The sequence below is a fragment of the Mus caroli genome, unplaced genomic scaffold (assembly GCF_978045245.1).
Source record: "Mus caroli unplaced genomic scaffold, Mus_caroli_1 scaffold_12, whole genome shotgun sequence".
NCBI classification, from domain to species: Eukaryota; Metazoa; Chordata; class Mammalia; order Rodentia; family Muridae; genus Mus; species Mus caroli.
In genome coordinates this window covers 120,555,220-120,577,441 of record NW_028227267.1, presented here as the reverse complement: position 1 = coordinate 120,577,441, position 22,222 = coordinate 120,555,220, and the positions used below count along the sequence as shown (strand labels likewise).

General features: G+C 37.8%; 1 protein-coding gene across 5 annotated transcripts in view; it reads left to right on the top strand.

Annotated features, from left to right (window-relative positions):
- The window catches only part of Nalcn (sodium leak channel, non-selective), a 324,306-nt gene that overhangs the window by 176,379 nt on the left and 125,705 nt on the right, over positions 1-22,222 (top strand). For all 5 annotated transcript variants that reach the window (XM_029469212.2, XM_029469211.2, XM_029469215.2 and 2 more), the window contains exon 14: positions 9,850-9,987. In XM_029469212.2, coding sequence (XP_029325072.1) covers positions 9,850-9,987 — 138 coding nt within the window. The remainder of the gene's footprint in view (positions 1-9,849; positions 9,988-22,222) is intronic.

Below are 22,222 nucleotides of genomic sequence, written 5' to 3'. Positions count from 1 at the left end.
GTTGTCAAGTAGATTTCATTTTGAAAACAAATCTTTCACAGAGAGAAAAAGAGAGACAGGGTGGCAGAGAGAGAGAGACAGAGTGAGACAGAGAGCAAGAAACAGAGAGACAGAGACAGAGAGAGAGAGGCAGAGAGAGACAGAAAAGAGAGACAGAGAGTAACAGAGAGACAGAGAGATAGATAGAGAGTTTAAAGAATAAAAAAAAATCAGTGCAAGTAAATTGTAAGCTGCACAAGGATAATGCAGGTTATATTCCTTTCCACATTGTAAATCTTAATGTGCATATTTTAAGAGCAAAAAAAAAATATGTATACATACATGTACTTCAATTTAAGCAACAAACAATTCAGTAAATGGTAATTTATAATATGTGTCCACATAAATGTTCAGAGTATCATTATTATACATGGTAGCCTCCAAAAGTGCAAGCACCCTTAAATATTCAAAATTGACGAGTAGATAAATTGTGATGTCTATTTGAGATTTTATTGGGCAATAAAAGGAAATGAAGTGCAAGAGTGTACCATTGTGGAGGGACTCTGCATTTGTGGCATATTATTACATTTATAGATAATATCCAGAATAAACAAATCCTCAGAAACAGGAAGCAAACTGACAGCTGCTGAGTGGTGGAGTTAGGAAGAATAGGAAGTATTTATTTCCCTTTTTCTTTAATAGGTTAGAAGGTGACAATGATTGAGTAACATAAAAATGGTGTAAAATGAACAAGTACCTAATTACATACTTTACAAGGTGGGCTTTTTACCTGGTACAATTTAGTCACAATCTAGGTGTTGTCCACACTACCTTCTTTGACTATTTGTCTATATTTAACTCAAATTGATACCCACCTATTTGAAATTACCCAAATATGTATCAGGTCATCAAAGTTCAAATGTCATCCATTATATCTTATAAAGAGGTTAATAACAGCTTTGCCAGGTCTGAGTAGATGTTGTTAGGCTATGCATTTCACCATTAGACACTTGCTTTATCTCAAAGAATGGAAGAAGTACTTTGGGTTAGAAGTTGATATTTGGAGCTTGATATAGAAAATGATGCTACAGCACCATCTACCATAAACATACCCGTACACATAACAAAAACCAACATTTTAAATGTTGAGTTTAAATTTTGTTAGGAACAAGAAATTAGAATCCCTGTTTTTTCCCTTCCATCCCTATTTGGTATTCTCATTTGTATTTAAGTCTTCTAATCTCTGTTAATAAGCAGAAAAGTTAACAATAGACCTACCTCTACTTATGCAGAAATTCCACTTCCTCTGGACATCATCACATCTATCAATAACTCTGCAATTACCCTCTATTGCACCTCCATACCTCCATAGAAAATATAATTTCTTCACTTGCCACCTAGTCTAATAACAATGTGATTTTTTCTCTATAATTTCCATTTTAAATTCATGTAAGACAGTTTTTGTTGATTTAGTTTTTCAGTGAAGGGGTAGAGCTGCTGGATCTACCTTCATAGTTCACTTCATGTACAACTTGGACTAGTCTTTAGTCAACTGCTCAATCCTGGTTCACTTAGCAGCATGTGGGTACCTGAAGTTTATAATGACTAGCCTGTATATAGTCTTGTTTAATTTTAGGCTTTGATTATGCTTATGGAGTATAAAGAGGTAAAACAACAAGGGAAAGAAAAACCATAGATAGTATTTGCCTAAAGTATCAAAATATAGCAAACGGATTAACAATTGACTTAAAAGGTAACACCAGGGCTGGGCGTGGTTGCTCACGCCTTTAATCCCAGCACTCCGGAGGCAGAGGCAGGCGGATTTCTGAGTTCGAGGCCAGCCTGGTCTACAGAGTGAGTTCCAGGACAGCCAGGGCTATACAGAGAAACCCTGTCTCAAAAAACTAAAAAAAAAAAAAAAAAAAATGTAACACCAGAAATTTCACACAAGAAGGTCTACAGTTTCATACCATTTTATTTGAGTAAAAATCAGTATGGAGAAAGGATAGTAGTTCTCTAAGAGAGAGTTAGAAAGATGTCTAAGTCAATCTTATCACCTCAGCTTGTCTTTTGGAAAGATTAAGAAGGGTTGGAAAAGAAAATCCTAAATATATACTGATCTCAAAAAATCATTCGCAAAGGCTTGCGCTGTAAGATCGAGAATCGCTAAATGGGACCTCATAAAGTTGCAAAGCTTCTGCAAGGCAAAAGATGCCGTCAATAAGACAAAAAGACCACCAACAGATTGGGAAAGGATCTTTACCTATCCTAAATCAGATAGGGGACTAATATCCAATATATATAAGGAACTGAAGAAGGTGGACTCCAGAAAATCAAATAACCTCGTTAAAAAATGGGGCTCAGAACTGAACAAAGAATTCTCACCTGAGGAATACCGAATGGCAGAGAAGCACCTGAAAAAATGTTCAACATCCTTAATCATCAGGGAAATGCAAATCAAAACAACCCTGAGATTCCACCTCACACCACTCAGAATGGCTAAGATCAAAAATTCAGGTGACAGCAGATGCTGGTGAGGATGTGGAGAAAGAGGAACACTCCTTCATTGTTGGTGGGATTGCAAGCTGGTACAACCACTCTGGAAATCAGTTTGGCGGTTCCTCAGAAAATTGGACATAATACTACCAGAGGATCCAGCAATACCTCTCCTGGGCATATATCCAGAAGATGTTCCAACCAGTAAGAAGGACACATGCTCCACTATGTTCATAGCAGCCTTATTTATAATAGCCAGAAGCTGGAAAGAACCCAGATGCCCCTCAACAGAGGAATGGATACAGAAAATGTGGTACATTTACGCAATGGAGTACTACTCAGCTATTAAAAGGAATGAATTTATGAAATTCCTAGGCAAATGGATGGATCTGGAGGGCATCATTCTGAGTGAGGTAACATATTCACAAAGGAACTCACACAATATGTACTCACTGATAAGTGGATATTAGCCCAAAAACTTAGGATACCCAAGATATAAGATACAATTTGTTAAACGCATGAAACTCAAGAAGAACGAAGACCAAAGTGTGGACACTGTGCCCCTTCTTGGAATTGGGAACAAAACACCCATGGAAAAAGTTACAGAGATAAAGTTTGGAGCTGTGAAGAAAGGATGGACCATCTAAAGACTGCCATATCCAGGGATCCATCCCATAATCAGCTTCCAAACGCTGACACCATTGCATACACTAGCAAGATTTTGCTGAAAGGACCCAGATATAGCTGTCTCTTGTGAGACAATGCCGGGGCCTAGCAAACACAGAAGTGGATGCTCACAGTCAGCTATTGGATGGATCACAGGGCCCCCAATGGAGGAGCTAGAGAAAGTACCCAAGGAGCTAAAGGGAACTGCAACCCCATAGGTGGATCATTATTATGAACTAACTAGTACCCCAGAGCTCTTGTCTCTAGCTGCATTTGTATCAAAAGATGGCCTAGTAGGCCATCACTGGAAAGAGAGGCCCATTCGACTTGCCAACTTTATATGCCCCAGTACAGGGGAATGCCAGGGCCAAGGGGTGGGGGTGGGTGGGTGGGGGACTGGGGGGGTGTGTATTGGGGACTTTTTGGATAGCATTGGAAATGTAATTGAGGAAATTGCCTAATTAAAAAAAAAAAAGTAAGGTTTGTAACCAGGATATACAGATGTGCTTTGTAAGATAGAGACTTGTCAAGAATTCAGTTCAGAGGTTTTATAACCAAAGAAAATGTCTTCTTAAAATTTGGAAATGAATTATGCATTGCACATATTATAATATATTATGATGTATTGTGTGAATGTATTTTTGTGTAATCCTTTGCCAACTTAAAAAGAAATTCTGACAATTATCAGTCTGAATTGTATTAAATAAGATAATTTCTTAAAAAAAAAAATCATTCTTTCTGAAGAGATCCCAAATGGGGAATTCAATACAGAGCCCTGGAAAAATACAAGAACCTCTGAATTGTAAAAGTCATTTACTTAGAGTAGGATACACACACACACACACACACACATACACACGCATGTGTATAATTTTTTTTAATCAAAGATAAAATTAACAACTTTCAAAAATGAATACTTTCTCATAATAAGATAAATTTCCATTATAAAAAGCAAAAATGTCATATCATATAAGAATGAAAAAAATAAAAAAGATGCTATAAGGGAATAGGAGGCTTAGGATAGAGGGATTGGGGAAACTCCAGAACTGAGCTCTCCTCTGAATACAGAGAACCAAACCCAGAAGAAGCCCATTATCTGAATCCTCAACTAAACTCCTGGACCAAGAGTGAAGATTGAAGATAGGTCAGAGAAATTGAAGAAGGGAACATCAGGGACTGATTTGTTCTTGCTGCAGTAAGATTCCCTAGGTGTACCTAGATTAAAAAAGTTCTACAGTATGATGTTCCCAGAGTCATTACCCACAGCTTCAGACAATGCTTTTCATCCTGCAAGCCCTTCTGGGAGAACAAAACAGAGAGAAGAAATCCAGGTGAAACACAGAAGCAGGGCTCTACAATCATGGGTGGGGTTTGGGCAGCATATTTCAATGTTACACTGGAGAGGATAAGAGACCAAAATAAGAAACTTGAAATGCAAATCATACCAACTATGGAACAGGTCTCAGAAGCAATTAGCCCAAATTAGAACAGGCAGTGAGACAACTCCAGGAAACAGATCTGCAAGAATAGGATTCAGATGGCTTCCAGGTAATTGGAGGTTCTAAAAAGAGCAAGCAATATCATAGTAGAAATAGCATCAATTCCAAGTAGTGGATAAATTGTGTGAGAATCTGGTAGTCTTCATAGTTAAAAGAATGCATTTCTTTTTCCAATAAAGCATATGAATGATCCCAGGATAAACAGAACCAAAATAGGCAGTTGAGTTGATATGGATAAATGGGGCTAGATTCCAATCAATGGAAAGAAAGAAAGGAACTCTGAACCTTGACCTTTTGTTATTGTACTGCTTTGATATCTCAGCTCTGAAGTTGGGGTTGGGAAGAATCTTAGTATATCACCTGGCACAACAGTGAACTAACAGTATCTTCCTAGTCAACATATTAAATACCAAACTATTATCAGCTTATCAAAACCTAACAGAAAAAATATTATCAAACCCAAGGATGTGACTGTATGAATGAAAGAGACAGAGTGTAGCAGTAAAAGTGGTAACAAGGTGAGTGTCTTCAGCTTGCACAGAGAGGTTGGGCTCTACTGGGTTGACAGAGCAAACAGACATTTTCAGTACAAAATTGTGGAAAGGTTGGGGAAATGGGGAGTTGCCTAGTGCGAACTAAGTGTTCCTGTTTCTTAATAGCTCTCTAAGCGTGAAGGGAGTAAGTCAGGACATACTGAATAGGGACCTAGGTAGCATCAAGAGAAGTGTGAACTTGATTTAAGAATGATGACCCGTGGGAAAACCAGCAGAGCTATGATATTCACACATGAGATTGTCACTTTGTTTTTGTTAAGAAACCCATCATAATGTTATGTTTTGTTGTTGTTATTGTCATTGTTACTTACAGTTTAAATCCTAAGTTATCACCTTGATTATATTTTTGAAAAATAACATTAAACACAAATTCACTAGAAATGAGCAGGGATTACACAAGAAGAGATTTTTTTTCAAAATCATAAAAGTAGGATTAGTAAGTAGAAATAAATATCTTTTCCTACACTGAAACTAATTTGAGAACATTTTCAATTTTTTTATTAAGTAATCTGTGACAACAGTGAATGAATACCAGATATTTTAGGAAAAACACATAAATGAAATTTTGATAATAAGGGGTTTTGAAGAGGGATTAATAATCTACCAGCTATTAAAATATACAATTACTAATCAATTTAGCAATGAACTACAATGATGGAAAAAGGATAGAAAAATAATAGAACCATAACTATGTGAGTAGACAATGTATGACAAATGATATTTCAAGTTACTGAAAAAAAAGATGGATCCACTCAATTACCTTGTTCTCAATCAACTAATTACCTATTGTAAAGAAAGAATAAAAATTAATCTCTGTCTTGCTACATATTTCATAATAATTTTAAGATTTTTAACTGGCCCAGGAGCTGTCTCAGATTTGACATATTCAATATAATAAACTGTAAAATGATTGCATAATGCCATGGATGAATACATATTGCAGTGAACAAGGAAGGAATGTCAATTAAAGCATGTAGGGATTTTAAAGTTACATTTGCAGATACATATGGCAGCTTTGTTGTGTTTTTAGGCATGTTAAGCATGATCTCCCATCATTCTACATTCCTAGCCTTCAGCTATATTTCTCCAGTACACCATTTTTTGGTCATGTTCATTTTCTTCCATTTTGTTTGTAAATATTTTAGGAAATAGCACCGTGCTTACTGCTCTCAGTTCCACCATATCAAACCTTCATGATCCACTACTGATCTTTTTTGAAAAATAAGCTAAGCCGGTTCCTCTAGGTACATGGGTCTTAACCACAAATTTTCAGTGAGAGGATTTAACTCCCGGTCTCAAACTCTGTTTCCTCAGCTTTTAAGCTCCAATGCACACACAAATCCTATTTTTCCAAAAGCTTTGCTCTCAGAAATAATGCATGCACTTCTGTATGAGTTTTTCAGCAATGAAAGTTTTTTTTTCCCAAGACCCTGAAAAGAATAGCAGAATAACTTTACTCTCCCACCCTCACTGTCTCACAGCAGTGAGTCACAATCCCACAGTTCCATGCTCCTGGGTATATACTGCACACATAAAAGCTGGATGTTGTAGTATGTGTAAACACATAGGTTGGTTTGTGACCAAGACACATGAAAGGTAGACCTAGATTTATGGTCTCAAACTTCCAGGGAAGATACCTGTTAGGCATAATGATAAGCTATGTTGTTACTTTGGGAGAAAGAAAGCCACATCCAATATAATTTGTGTTGCTCTTTTGAACACTGTGACACGTTTTGCTGTTGGGTCTGGAATGTACATAAGCTTTCTCAATGGCGGCAACTTTGTGGGGAGAATACAGCAATCAGATTTTTGTGTGTGTTCACTGTCTTGACAAACTCAAGAGAAATATTCCACAGTGAACACAAGATATGTAGGGGGAAAAATGGCCCCCTCAAGATTCACTTAATGTGAGGGGGAAAGTCTGAAGACCTGAGTTCAATCCCTGGGATCTATGTGCTAGGAGAGACTCCAAGAGTTATCCTATGACCTCCAGATGCACACCATGGCACTCACACCCCTGCACATTGAATAAATAAATACATAAATAAATAAATGTAATTTTTAAAGTTTGTTTAAGAAGTATTTTCTGTTCAAATGTGCCTACTGTCTTCTGAGCATTAAAATTCACACTTTGGTAAAAAGCTATTTTGTTCATGGCAAGGAAATACTCTGAGACACCACCTATAGTTTGGCCTAAAAGTGGCAGATGCCAGATTTCCTGAATGCAGAGGAATCACACCTGGGCACTACTTCTACTAGCATAAAAATTGTTAGAATGAATTTGACCCAATATGGTACCACCTTTGAGCCTGACTCTTTAAAAAGAAAGGCTATATTAGATTACCTGTAGAGTCCCTTAAGTTTGGGATCCTATCAGTCAGGTTTTTATCCTGACTTCAGGACATCTGGCTATTACCTTGAACTTCAGTTCTTAAAACCTTAATACCCTATTTATGGTTTCTTCTACTGAAGACTCTAAAAACATTTGTATAAAGTCAACTTTTTCCAGACATGATCATAAAGACTTATTACAAAGTATTTACTAACCACTAATATGTGTAGGACGCATAGTCATATACCTAACTAGAAAGATGTTTAAAAAAAAAAAAAACAGCCAAAGTTCTGTGCTAACAAGATAAGCCTTTTAGCAAGACTGGCTTTCTTGGCATGTCCTAGTATTTTAATCTTCACTTCTTCTGTAATCTTGAGTCTGTCCCTTAAATCTAATATAGATAGATAGATAGATAGATAGATAGATAGATAGATAGATAGATATAGATACAGATACAGATACAGATACAGATACAGATACAGATACAGATACAGATACAGATACAGATACAGATACAGATACAGATACAGATACAGATACAGATATAGATATAGATAGATATATAATCTTTTTCACATTCCCAGCCTGTCAGCATACCTTAGAAATTTTTCTTTTTCATAATGAATCACATTCTTCTGATGTGGTAGCTTAAATCATTTGATAAATGGATACTATGCAAACAAAATTAAGGTTATTCTCTTATACACTTTAGACAATGCAATCCTCTTTTTTTAAATATATTTTATTATGTATTTTCCTCAATTACATTTCCAATGCTATGCCAAAAGTCCCCCATACCCTCCCCCCTCTCCCCCATTTCCCTACCCACCCATTCCCTTTTTTTTTTTTTTTTTTTTTTTTTTGGCCCTGACGTTCCCCTGTACTGGGGCATATAAAGTTTGTGTGTCCAATGGGCCTCTCTTTCCAGTGATGGCCGACTAGGCCATCTTTTGATACATATGCAGGTAGAGTCAAGAGCTCCGGGGTACTGGTTAGTTCATAATGTTGTACCACCTATAGGGTTGCAGGTCCCTTTAGCTCCTTGGGTACTTTCTCCAGCTCCTCCATTGGGAGCCCTGTGATCCATCCAATAGCTGACTGTGAGCATCCACTTCTGTGTTTGCTAGGCCCCGGCATAGTCTCACAAGAGACAGCTATATCAGGGTCCTTTCAGAAAAATCTTGCTAGTGTATGCAATGGTGTCAACATTTGGAAGCTGATTATGGGATGGATCCCTGGGTATGGCAGTCTCTAGATGGTCCATCCTTTCGTCACAGCTCCAATCTTTGTTTCTGTAAGTCCTTCCATCGATGTTTTGTTCCCAATTCTAAGAAGGGTTACAGTGACCCCACTTTGGTCTTCATTCTTCTTGAGTTTCATGTGCTTAGCAGATTGTATTATATATCTTGGGTATCCTAAGTTTTGGGCTAATATCCACTTATCAGTGAGTACATATTGTGTGAGTTCCTTTGTGATTGTGTTACCTCACTCAGAATGATGCCCTCCAGGTCCATCCATTTGCCTAGGAATTTCATAAATTCATTCTTTTTAATTGCTGAGTAGTACTCCATTGTGTAAATGTACCACATTTTCTGTATCCATTCCTCTGTTGAGGGGCATCTGGGTTCTTTCCAGCTTCTGGCTATTATAAATAAGGCTGCTATGAACATAGTGGAGCGCAATCCTCTTTTAAAATGATACATTTCTATTAGAACATTGGGAAACTTAATCTGTTGGGAATGATAAAATAACTTGCTGAAAAGGAAGAAAAATAAACTCAGTATAAGCAAAGGTAGAGAATTTTTTGTTTCCCAATAGTATTTACCCCTAACAAAGAAAAGTTTAACTAAAAGTAATTAGTTTTTGAAGCAGAAGATGTTGATGTAACACTTAATTCTTTGTTCTCCAATCTCTCCCATGTTGCATAAATTGTTTTCTCTTGATTGAGCTGAAGAGAATCAATAATACCAACAACAATGTCCTCAGCTGAACATTTTAAGCTGGTTATATTTTATTTTCCATTTTTAGTTTTAGCGGGTCAGGGGAGGGGTTGTTGTTGTTTTGTTTTGTCTGTGAACTACATGTGTGTACAGTGCCTTACTGGACAAAAAGAGCAACAAGTCACCTTTATTGGAGCTATAGACAGTTGCAAGCTGCCATGTGGGTCTGGTAGTTGAATCTGGGTCCCCTGCAAGAACAGCTGGAGCTCTTATCCACCAAGTCATCTCTCTCGCCCTCCATAGGCTAATTTAAATGGCTTTCATGTGTAACTTAGACTATGTGTCAGTAGGGTGTATAACCCTCCTTTCTTTTTCTTGTGTAGGCATTTATGTCTATGTTCCAGATCCTCACCCAGGAAGGATGGGTGGATGTGATGGATCAGACTCTGAATGCTGTGGGGCATATGTGGGCCCCACTGGTTGCCATCTATTTCATCCTCTATCATCTCTTTGCAACTCTGGTGAGTTTATCATTTCTTTTAAATTATTCTTGGAACTTATAATGGGATGAGCATCACCAGATATTTGATGTATTGTCAATTTAAAAGTAAGTCAATAGAAAACTGCAAAGCCATCCCATTGGATGAGATCCCTTCCTTCTAAGTGCTATAAATCAAATAACTTCTTGAGGATCATGTTTTTGGTTTGTTAAATGAGAACCGCATAGTTCCAATCAGGTACGTGTGTTTGTATGAAGGAATACAGAACAAAGCAAAATGGAAACCTCATAGTCGCACATCAATTTAACAACCCTCCACACTCACAGAGTCACATCCAGAGATCACACTTGAACTACATTATTGCTGTATTTTTTTAGTGTGTAGCAATCTTCTCTTCAATTTCACTACATCATCTTCACAGCTATAATTAAACAGAGACAGCAGCTGGAGACCTCAGGGTACTGTCAGTTAATTAGAAATCCACGGTGATTCTGTACTGTGTGTAGTGCAGCAAAGCACAGGAGAGATGAGAACATGCACACCTGAAACTATTCGGAAAGGCAAGAGAACAGAATGCCAAAATTCAGCAAAGATTGGTTTCTGTCAGTCATACAGAGTGTTCTCTTCAATCACAGACGATAAACCAAAAACAGGGAAGGGATCTATGAAAAACTTACTCTACTACACTGAAGAAGTAATCCCCATGCCTCTCTGTGGCGAAATGTGCCTGTCGACATAACTGACTTGTTCCTGTTTAATATTATTCTCTAATACTATGATAACAGTTACAAGTCAGGGACCCATATGTTACCTTTTAGGGGGAGATGAATAAGATAAAACTTATTCCCACTATTTAGCATATGGCAAAGGCTTTCTGGTATTAGTTTTGATCTTTTAGACAATCAAATAAGGAAATCTTATCAAGTAGGTGATAATGAAATTGAGGCTCAGGGGAGTCTAGAAATTTGCTCAATACCACTCTACTAATGAATGATGGTCATAATATTCCCATCTCGAGCTGGTCTTTCCTTGTTTTTAAAATTTTTATTAGATAATTTCTTTATTTACAGTTCAAATGTTAGCCCCTTTCCTTGTTTCCCCTCTGAAACTCCCCCATCCCATCCCCTCTCCCATGCTCACTAACCCACCCACTCCTGCTTCTCTGTCTAGCTGGTCTTAAAAGCTGAAGTTTTATGCCTGCTTGTTGCTTCCTTAGATAATGGAGGTGAAAGTTGCCATAGAGCATGTCAAAATAAAGCTTGGCCTCAAGAAAAAGACTCACTCAAATAAAACAAACTACTTACCACCTCTAATGTCCTTCCAATTCTAAATGCGCATGATTTGAATAAGCACTTGAGAAGTTATGTATGATAACTCTACTGTAGACAAAGTCTTTCAGAACTACAAATCAAAGATGCTTGGTTAAATAGTGTAAAGTCATGGATTCAAATGGTAGAATAATATAGAAATAGCCTTGACATTGATTACTTGAGTTGACTCTATATGTATATTCACAAGGTCTAAGAGCGCTGGACAGTGGGTATAGGGACTGGCTTCCAGAGCTGATGTATAGTTGTGCTAGGATGTGTGCCTTGTTTCTACGACTTTTTGCACAAAGTGAATTTCTTCCAGCGCATTTATATCTCTGTCACTTATTCACTTATCAATTATCCATTCATCCATTCACCAATGCAGTTTACTAATGCCTAGTAAGCATCTGTCTTAGTCAGGGTTTCTATTCCTGCACAAACATCATGACCAAGAAGCAAGTTGAGGAGGAAAGGGTTTATTCGGCTTACACTTCCATGCTGCTGTTCATCACCAAAGGAAGTCAGGACTAGAACTCAGACAGGTCAGGGAGCAGGAGCTGATACAGAGGCCATGGAGGGATGTTCTTTACTGGCTTGCCTCCCCTGGCTTGCTCAGCCTACTCTCTTATAGAACTCTCTTATAGCCCAGAGATGGTCCCACTCACAAGGGGCCTTTCCCCCTTGATCACTAATTGAGAAAATGCCTTACAGTTGGATCTCATGGAGGCATTTCCTCAACTGAAGCTCCTTTCTCTGTGATAACTCCAGCTGTGTCAAGTTGACACAAAACTAACCAGTACAATTGACCCCTTGTCAACTTGACACACAAACACATCACTAGTAAGCCTCAACCCTTACATTCTTATTCATCCTCAAGATCTAAATAACTTTAAAAGTCCCACAGTCTTTACATATTCTTAAAATTTCAATTTCTTTAAAATATCCATCTCTCTTAAAATTCAAAGTCTTTTTACAATTAAAAGTCTCTTAACTGTGGGCTCCACTAAAACAGTTTCTTCCTTCAAGAGGGAAAATATGAGGGCACAGTCACAATCAAAAGCAAAAATCAATCTCCAACCGTCCAATGTCTGGGATCCAACTCACGATCTTCTGGGCTCCTCCAAGGGCTTGGGTCACTTTTCCAGCCATGCCCTTTGTAGCACACACATCGTCCTCTGGGCTCCAGATGCCTGTACTCCACTGCTGCTGCTGCTCTTGGTGGTCATCTCATGGTACTGGCATTTCCAAAACACTGCATGACCCCTTCAGTCCTGGGCCTTCAATTACAACTGAGGCTGCACCTTCACCAATGGCCTTCCATGGCCTCTCACAGTGCCGAACCTCAGCTGCTCTGCATGACCCCTTCATGCCTTCAAAACCAGTACCACCTGGGTGACCCTTACACATTACCAAGTCCCGCTGCAGAAGGAGTACAACCTTGCCTATCTCTGGAACACAGCCTCTTTGTGCTTTCAGAAAACACTTCCCAGAAGATGTCACCTCACCGATGCTGGTCTCTTCTTAATCACTGCTAATTTCTTAGCTCCAGCTAACCAGCATCAATAGTCCCAGTAATGCAAAGTTTTTGCTTTAGTAGTTCTGGTATCTTGTTAATCACAGCTGATTCTTCAGCCCCAGCTAACCAGAACTACAAAATCTTCACAATAAAAACAGCAATGGCCCTGAAGAGAGTCTTTAATTTTCCCCCTGAAATTTCACAAACCAGGCCTCCATCTTCTGCACTGTTCTTAGCATTATCTTCCAAGCTCCTAAACAACATCTGACAGAGCTCTTAACAACGAATGGATCTTCAAGCCCAAAGTTCCAAAGTCCTTCCACAGTCCTCCCCAAAACATGGTCAGGTTGTCACAGGAATACCCCACTCCTGGTACCAATTTGTCCTAGTCAGGGTTTCTATTCCTGCACAAACATCATGACCAAGAAGCAAGTTGAGGAGGAAAGGGTTTATTCGGCTTACACTTCCATGCTGCTGTTCATCACCAAAGGAAGTCAGGACTGGAACTCAGACAGGTCAGGGAGCAGGAGCTGATACAGAGGCCATGGAGGGATGTTCTTTACTGGCTTGCCTCCCCTGGCTTGCTCAGCCTACTCTCTTATAGAACCCAAGACTACCAGCCCAGAGATGGTCCCACTCACAAGGGGCCTTTCCCCCTTGATCACTAATTGAGAAAATGCCTTACAGTTGGATCTCATGGAGGCATTTCCTCAACTGAAGCTCCTTTCTCTGTGATAACTCCAGCTGTGTCAAGTTGACACAAAAATAGCCAGTACAGCATCTATCATGTTTTTAAATCATTCTGGCCCTAAAGTAGCTTGAAAACTATTGACCAATCTAGTTGTTTTCTCACTAAGATAATGCAACTGTTTGCTATCCTCATTGCAGATTATCAGACTCAGACATAGGTTTGAGTAAGTCAGAGTCATGAAGGGCAAAAGCCAGGAGAAACTGTATCCAGCCTGGTACATTGCCCAGGAAAGTAATTTTTAAATAAAGTTCCACGGGGATCACTTATAAGATGATTAACAGTATTTAAAACATCCACAGAGCCTTCTTGGGAAACCTAATTTTTTTTTTAATTTCAAGATTCAGTAATATTTCTTCTTTAAAACCTGCTTCCTGAACCTGTTAAAATGGAATTTCTCTTTTGAATCTCTTTTTCCTTTTTTCTTTTTCTTTTCTTTTCTTTTCTTTTCTTTTCTTTTCTTTTCTTTTTTTAGCTTTTAAAAAAGTGTTCCACTTATTGCATTAATTATTACTGCTTTAGCACATTCAAAGATTCATGAGCTTTGAAATGTATGGAAACAAACAAGAAAAATCTACATTTTATTTCATCCCTTCTTCTGCTGATTTATGTGTGTGCCTGAAACACATATTGCCATTTTTCATTATAATTTTTAAATTTTAAGTTAAAAACTAAGCACTGAAGTCCTTTATTATTTTATTGACAATTTTTGAAATCTATAAAGCAATCAAGAGTTGAAAAGTCTTTATGTCAACAAAAGGCAGTATGGCAAATATGATGTAGACAAGAGCATGAACCTGAAATTCAGAGACCTAGATTAGTTCTAATGGTCACTAGAAATGACTAAACTTTTAATGTATTGGTTAACTTCCTTTATGGTTATGCTGGGTCATACCCAAAGGCAATCATAATAATGCCTAATGCAAGCAGTTCACAAAGTTCCATGTGAATTTATTTTGGATTTTTTTAATCTTTGCATTCCAGAAGATTCTTTAACCAATAGAAAGCAAGACTCTTTCTTATTTTAGAATGGTTGAAATGAAAAAAAAAATAAAAAAAAGTCTTCAAATCAACTAAATGCATATTCGCCCCAATATGCATCTATTCAAATATAAATTGTTTTAAATTTAATTAACCATCTTAAATGTTTTGTCCTGTAAAGTTAGAAGGTTAGTATTGATGTATTTTAGTTTATAGGGTCCTGTTCCAATTGTACTGACAGGAATCCTTGACTATCATATACCACACTGAAAGCAAAGCTGTATGTGGTCATGTGTTCTCCTGACACATCATTACTCTGCAGTTATATATATTGCTGATATTCTCTTTATCTTAACCTACAGAAGGCTGATTCCTAGATCATTAGAATATATAGTCAATACTAGTCCATTGGTTTATTAGTCTTCTTCCCAGATGATAGCTGCACTTGTTTTCTAAAGACTGAGGTTTAAGCGCCACAGTGCATCAGCACATTATGTGCATTCACATGAAACTTTCTGGAGGATCTATGCCTAGCTTTAGATCTTGCCCCAGTAGCTCTAAACCAGGAATCTCCCAAGACATGTACCAAAAATGGTTTGCCATCCAGATGTGCACAGCCTATGGGTCACAAATGGTTTCTGCATCTTTACATGGTTATGTCATAAGACCCTTGAGGGTACCTTATGGTTAAAGCATGAATTTATAGCACGAGAAAAGTGGTAGACCCCTGCTCTAAAGGAAGACCACAATTATTTACCCTCTGAAAAACAGCAGTTCAGATTTCCTGCGCTCTTGCACAATCATTTATGCTTGATAGCGCATACTTTTTAAAACATGTTTTGATACTCTTACAAGTGAATGGTGTATTGTTTTGCCTTAACTTGCATTTTTCCATTTTGGTTACTGTTAGGGGAAAATTCCCTGCATGCTCATTGTCCATCTTCTTAGTGCCTCACCCAGACATTTGCTTTACATGGTTTTTTAAGGATTAGATTGTTGCCAGGCATGGTAGAGCATGCCTTTAGTCCCAGCACTCGGGAGGCAGAGGCAGGTGGATTTCTGAGTTCGAGGCCAGCCTGGTCTACAAAGTGAGTTCCAGGACAGCCAGGGCTATGTAGAGAAACCCTGTCTCAAAAAAACAAAACAAAACAAAACAAAACAAAACAAAACAAAACAAAACAAAACAAAAAACCAAACCAAACAAAAAACAACAACAAAAGTATTAGATTGTCGTTTCTATCTTCATTTGTAAAAGTGACACGTGTTTGGGATTTTAACCCCTTAGCTAGTACATTTGTTGCAAATCTCTTTTCTTTGATTTTTCTTTCAATTTGCCTATGATTTCTTTTGACACATTTTAATACAGCAAAAATAATCATTTTTGAAATATAGTCTATGTTTAGTTTTAACTCATGCTTAAAAAGTTTTGTTCCTGAGATCATAACGATACTCTAGTGTATATTCTTATGATTTAATTGTTTCCTTTTCTTTCTTAGATCTTTAGCCCATCTTAACATAAAGTCTATATGTAATAAATGTTAAATAAAACTCAAGCCATTTTCACTCCAACAAATGTGTATGAGAATTTTAATGCATTAACGTATTTCTTTGGGTTTCTCCGGTTATTAAATACATGGCAAAAGATTAAATAATTGAGCTTTTAAATGTAAAACAATGCCTTAATGAGAGAATTAGCTTAGTGAAAGAAAACAGTCTCTGTCGCTAAACTATAAACAAAAGTAACATTTATAATTACGTCCAAATTTTAGCTAGTCCTGTCACTCCCTCCATCTTACAGAGACTTTACTTAAGACATGGTCAGCCATTATTTTCATTATCTGAATACTCCTGGAATGACAGTCACTAAAGTATCAAGTTATTTTGGTGCTGGCCCCGACTTGCTTAGCATGGTTTTACTGAATCTCTACAATTATGTATAAAAGGAACAAATGGAAACTATGTTAACCAAAACTAGTTAGTTCTTCCAACTACTCAGAAACTGACACTAGTGAACACAAACACACCAACAAACATTTAAGACCTGGCACTCAAAGACTGGTGTAAAGACATGCTACCCAGTTCCTTGCTATATGGTCAATACCCACATGGAAAACCTGTGCTTCCTGGTTCTTCCACGTCAACCTTATGTTTTAAATGTAGCCATTCAAAAACTAGTGATGGTTAATAATTCATTAGTAATTTTCAGAGATAGGTTTTAGATCAACATGGCAACACGTGCATAGGGGTGATGGTCCTGTGTAATATATAAAGAGTGTTATAAGATAAATTCTGTGTTTCACAGATCTGTAATATATAAAGAGTGTTATAAGATAAACTCTGTGTTTTACAGACCTGTCTGTGGGCTTGAGCTTATGTTAAAAAGTGCATCTTTGTTAAAGATTTGTTTCCTCTAGTAAATATTACAAAAAGCAACTTAACTCAATTTTGAAGGAAAGTTGACCAAAAATGTACAAAGTCTAATGAGTAATTAGTCATTTAGTCCATGCTGATTACTGGTGCCACCAACCTAGAGATTTTCTGACCCAGCTTTCTCAGGGACAGGCATGTGCAAGGTAGAGAAAAATAAAATAAAATTTGGCTGCAGCTAGTTCTGGAATAGCAGCAGGTATGGACATTGCATGCTCCTGGGAACATCAATTTATCTGCTCACAATGACAATCAAGCTCCAGTATACAGCCAAAGCATATTCATCTCTATTATCTATTGTTCCTTTGAATGCTCTCTTCTGCCAGGTATGTGTTCAATATTTCTGTCCAAAATGATTTGTCATATGCTTGTTGAATTTATCTTTTCACCCATTTTTTTGCTGGTGACTTGGGAATAAGGACCATGGAAGATTTAAACAGTTGAAAAGACTTTCTTTTACCACCCCCTTTAATTTTTTTTCTTTTCTCCTTTATTATTGTCTCTAAAGAAAGCCCTGTGGTGTGAATACTGAAAGGAGAGAAAACATAATTAAGCCTTTATTGTGGATGGTCTTTTCTTTACCTTTGAAGTGCTGAAATTAACACAGCAATTTCTTGATTTTGCCTTCATGGCAGCAGCTTGCTGTGAATAGTCATGTTTTGCTAACCGAGATGTGCATTTGAAAGTGTAAATTAAATGATTTAAAAGTGTGTCTATGTTGAATGTGTCCCACTTTATGCTGCTCTGATTACAGTTGACTGTTTTTTGACCTATATAAAAAGTGAAATTGTTTTGTACTACAAATGGCCAGAAAGCTTAGGATAGAGTGGTTAAAATGCTAAAGGGAGAGAGATCAGACACAAGGTGTGAGGTGCTTGTCTGTTTCCTGCTGTGCTTCTGTTATATACACAAAATGATAAGTAGTGCCAACAAACAGTCACCATAGGTAAAGAATTAAGAGATTAATGGTGAAATTTCAGTCAAAGGGCCACCTTTACATTATATGGAAGCAGTAAAAAGAAATAGAAAAAATTAAAAGAGACTATGGAAATGTGGTTAGAATGGGTCATAGAGTGAGTGGTACAGGTAGACTTAAAGAAAGTCGGGCATGTTGCTACTGTGACAGACATCTCCTCCACGTCAATCCCAGTGATGTATCTGGCCTCTTTTAAAAAGAAACTATAAACTTTGGCATCTGTATCATGCTGCCTGAAAAGTGAATCTGAGGTATAAACACTGGTGTAAGGAATTCCTTGTAATTCGCTTGAAATTTAGTGTGTGCACATGGAAGAAAAGCCAGTCTATCTGCCAGAAATGTTTGAAACGTATTAATTTTATGAATTTACAAAGTAAATGTACAAATACAGCAAATGCTAACAAATCATTGGCTCAGGTAATTCCATAGAAAATGTCTAGCCTAGAGCACGTCTGGACTCTAAGAAGTAGAACAAAGAGGTGAAGAAAAAAACAAAGATTCCTGAGGGATAGAACAGACAACCAAGAGACACACTTGGACAGAGCTAAACCCAGAAAATCACTTTAAGTATCTACAAAGCAGGAAGCTTAAAACTCCACCAGTATGTGGAGTTAATATCTAGGGGGCTTGATCAGGTTTATTTTGCCAGTTAAGTAACTGAAAAGCAGAAAATATCTCAAGTTAAACAGGTCTTAGCAAACAGTCAGTGAAGAAAGGTTTTAAATAGGGATGAGAACACATATATACACACATACACACACACACACACATGTACACATCTATGCACATGCCTATGTGTAAGACAGAGCAGATAGAACCAGCCATTTAACTAAGAGAACACATTTGCATATGCATACTCATATACACAACACACTAAAGTGTGTGTGCATGTGTGTGTGTGTGCGTGTGTGTGTGTGTGTGTGTGTGTGTGTGTGTGTGTGTGTTGACACTCACACGCTCACTCACTCCAAGGCACAAATAGAGAAAGCAGAGGAGAATTTGGGAAAATGGAAGGCCTTCTACTGAAGGACTGAGGTTTTAAGTCTTAAGGAGTACTACATCAGGGCTCTCTTCCCTTTAATTTAGGATTGGTCAGTTTAAAGGAAAACAGAGGGGCCCATAGAGCCACAGCTTTGGATAAACATGTCCTTAAGCATGGGGGAGGGGAGCTACTAGCAGGAGAAAAGCCTAGAAAAGGCCTCTCTCAGAAGGGTGAGGAGGAAGCCAGAATTGCTTTGTGCTTATCAGCAATCTAACTCCTAGGCTCCACTTCCAGAAAATCAGACTTTCCAGACTTCAAGACATGATTTGCACCATTGTCTACACTAAAGCTGTAGTCAGAAAAAACATGTCTTGGGAATGAGCATGGTAACTTAAGGAGATAAAGAATTGGATATGCAAGAATAGAGAAATGATGGATCTGTGGTTAGAAGCAGTAACTGCTCTTGTAGAAAACCCAGGTTTAGCTTCCTGCACCCACATGATGGCTCACAAATATCTATAATTCTAGTTCTAGGAGATCTAATGCCCTTTTCTGGAGTCCCTTTTCACTGGATGCATGGGTATATGTACAAAGACATAGGCAGAACACCAAACACATACAAAAATCTTTAAAAAAAACCACTTAAAAATCATGTTATTGTTTCCTTTTTCATAAACGTTTCAGATTTGTGCTATGTTTGTAGTGGGCATAAAATAAAGGTGTATATATGTTAAGCCAGTTAACTGTTCCACGGCAGCCTAGACACTATGGTGTATGTTGCTACAGTCAAACACTGTAGACATGTTTAGAGATGCAAGCAGCCAATCAATGAAAACTTGTACATATGTGAATTTCTTGATTTTAAAGGACCCAGTAAGCAAGCAGCATTCTGATGAAAATGCATGTATATTTTAGATACAACCCAACAGAAAACAAAATAATATTACATGATGAACCTTAGTATCCCTGCTATTATGGCTTAATTTTTTTAAATGATGTAAAATTATAAACCATGTTCTAAACTGAAGTATTTTATGACTCTAAGTAACAAAACAAAGTTGATTGGATAATTTAGACTTGGAAATATGAAATATTTTCTGTACAAAAAGAAGGTCTTGTGGCTCCAGGTAGTGAGTCTCCATTAAAAAAAAAAGAAATATTATTTTATCAATGAGCAGTTTCATACAGTCCTATGTCCCACCTCTAACATCTATGGAAAACATTTAACACAGTATGCTTATCAAGTTTAGTAAGGGGACATTGAAAGGAAGGCATAGCAGAGGTGTGGATGTGATGGACCCTGGTTGTTAAGGAACATTATCTCAGCTTTCTGAAGGGATAAAGCAAACAGAATACTCAAGAATCTAGCAATGCACTTGCTTTTAGAATTAGGACCTGTCATGTATTCCCATGACTTCTAATTCCTTGTGTTGGTAAGTGGCTGACACCCAGGTCAGCCTGCTCCCTCCTTCCATTTCCACCCCAGGCTTATAAGGAAGATGATGTATTGTTGACAAGGTAAATTAAACATGATGGAAAGCAAGGTGCCAGCTTCTCCTCACTTCAATTTCTTCATCCCAGTGGTTACTGTCACCTTATTAGACTCTGAGAAAAGAAACATAAAGCAATTCTCACTTCTTTGCAATCAGCTGCGGGCTCATCTTGGTTTCCTGAACTTTCAATCTCTGTTCCAAAAAGACCATTCCCAGTCCAGACTTTCCTCATTTCTCATCCTGAGTGACCAGGACCTCTACACCAGGAACAAAAGCCCACATAGAAACAAAACTGAGCCCTAGAAGAAGCCTAGGCTTCACATGACACTAGACTTCCTTTCTGCTGTTCTTTAGGTTTTTTTCCCCTTTGACAACAGTGTTATGCTAATGGAACTGACACCTAAATGTTCACAAATCTTTGATGAATGAAATTAAGCTTCATGATAACTTAAAGCAAACTTTGACTTTCTTTCACTAGTCTTGACTTTGTTGCTAACAATCTCTCCCAACATTGCTCTCAATCTTGTATGTTTGGGGTTTTCTACTGCCAAGTCTTGTCAGTCAGACTTGCCTCCTTTTATCCACAGTCTGTAAGTCCTTGGGTCTGTCTGTAAGGAAAAAGAATGCACACCCCCACTATAACTTGGCTCTTCTGTTCTGAGAGTAACTTTTTACTCTAACAAGAATATATGAAATATGTTTATTTTTCAAGGAAGATAACATTTGCGATCTAAATTCCTTTTGTCAAAAATTCATTCATACTCTCAGCCAAGAACCATCTGCATCAGATGTATTAAACATAAAAATAAGTAACCACAACATCCCCCACACATTTGAAAGAAAAATTTGAATATAGAAGAAACTATGATTATCACTTCATGGTAGTGATTACCTCCCTCTGCATTCCCTGACCTCAGCCTGTGCCACAGGTGGAATTGCTAGCCCCAACCCAGACTCTACTCCCTTCTCCTTAGCATCCTTGTAAGGAAATATCCTGGAGGAAGCTCCTCCAGAACTAGGATGTGCTCCTCAGACTCCTGGAATGGCTTTGTCACATTCCTTTCCTGTCAAAGTCACCTTGGTCTTTCAGCACCTTTGAGCACATCCTTGAGTCCCTCATCATTGACTCAACTAAGATGTCCTTTGCCCATCTATCCCTATGGACTTTCAGAAACCAACATTTTCAGCTAGTACAGCACTACACTTATGATTCTATGCAGGTAACTTTTTGTCTCTGGCATCAGTCTTCAGCCTTATGTAGCCACACAGTGCACTTCTGTTCCAGTTTCCCTAGACTTCAGCATGAATTATTTCAGGGGTAAAAGGACATTCTTTGAGACAAAGGAAAGAAGAGGAGTGTTGTCTTGAAAAACCAGTAACAGTGTTGTTATCCATCAGCATGTTTAGGATAACCAAGACGTGCTGCACATTTTGCCTAAACTTAAGAAGGAGAGAATTGTTAAGGGTCCACACATGGACCATCTACAGCTGGGCAGTGTTAGAATCATACCTAGGAAGTAAAAATAGAGACAAGTTCTAAGACACCCTCAAAGAGCAAGTCTCCCTTGATTCCCCAAGAATGGCAGAATTCTAAACTGACCTGTGGGTTGAGAGTCAGCGTGCCCTGTGATCAGTTCCTGTCAAACTACACCTCCTACTGATTAGTTCATGCTCTGATAAGCTGGTTTGAAATATTTGAAGTACCTACCATGAACAAAAAAAAACAAAAACAAAGCCCTCAAATTTTTGGAAAAGGGGGACTTGCAGATATAATTAAATTAAAAATGTTGGATAAAATCCTCCTGAATTATTTGAGTGGATCT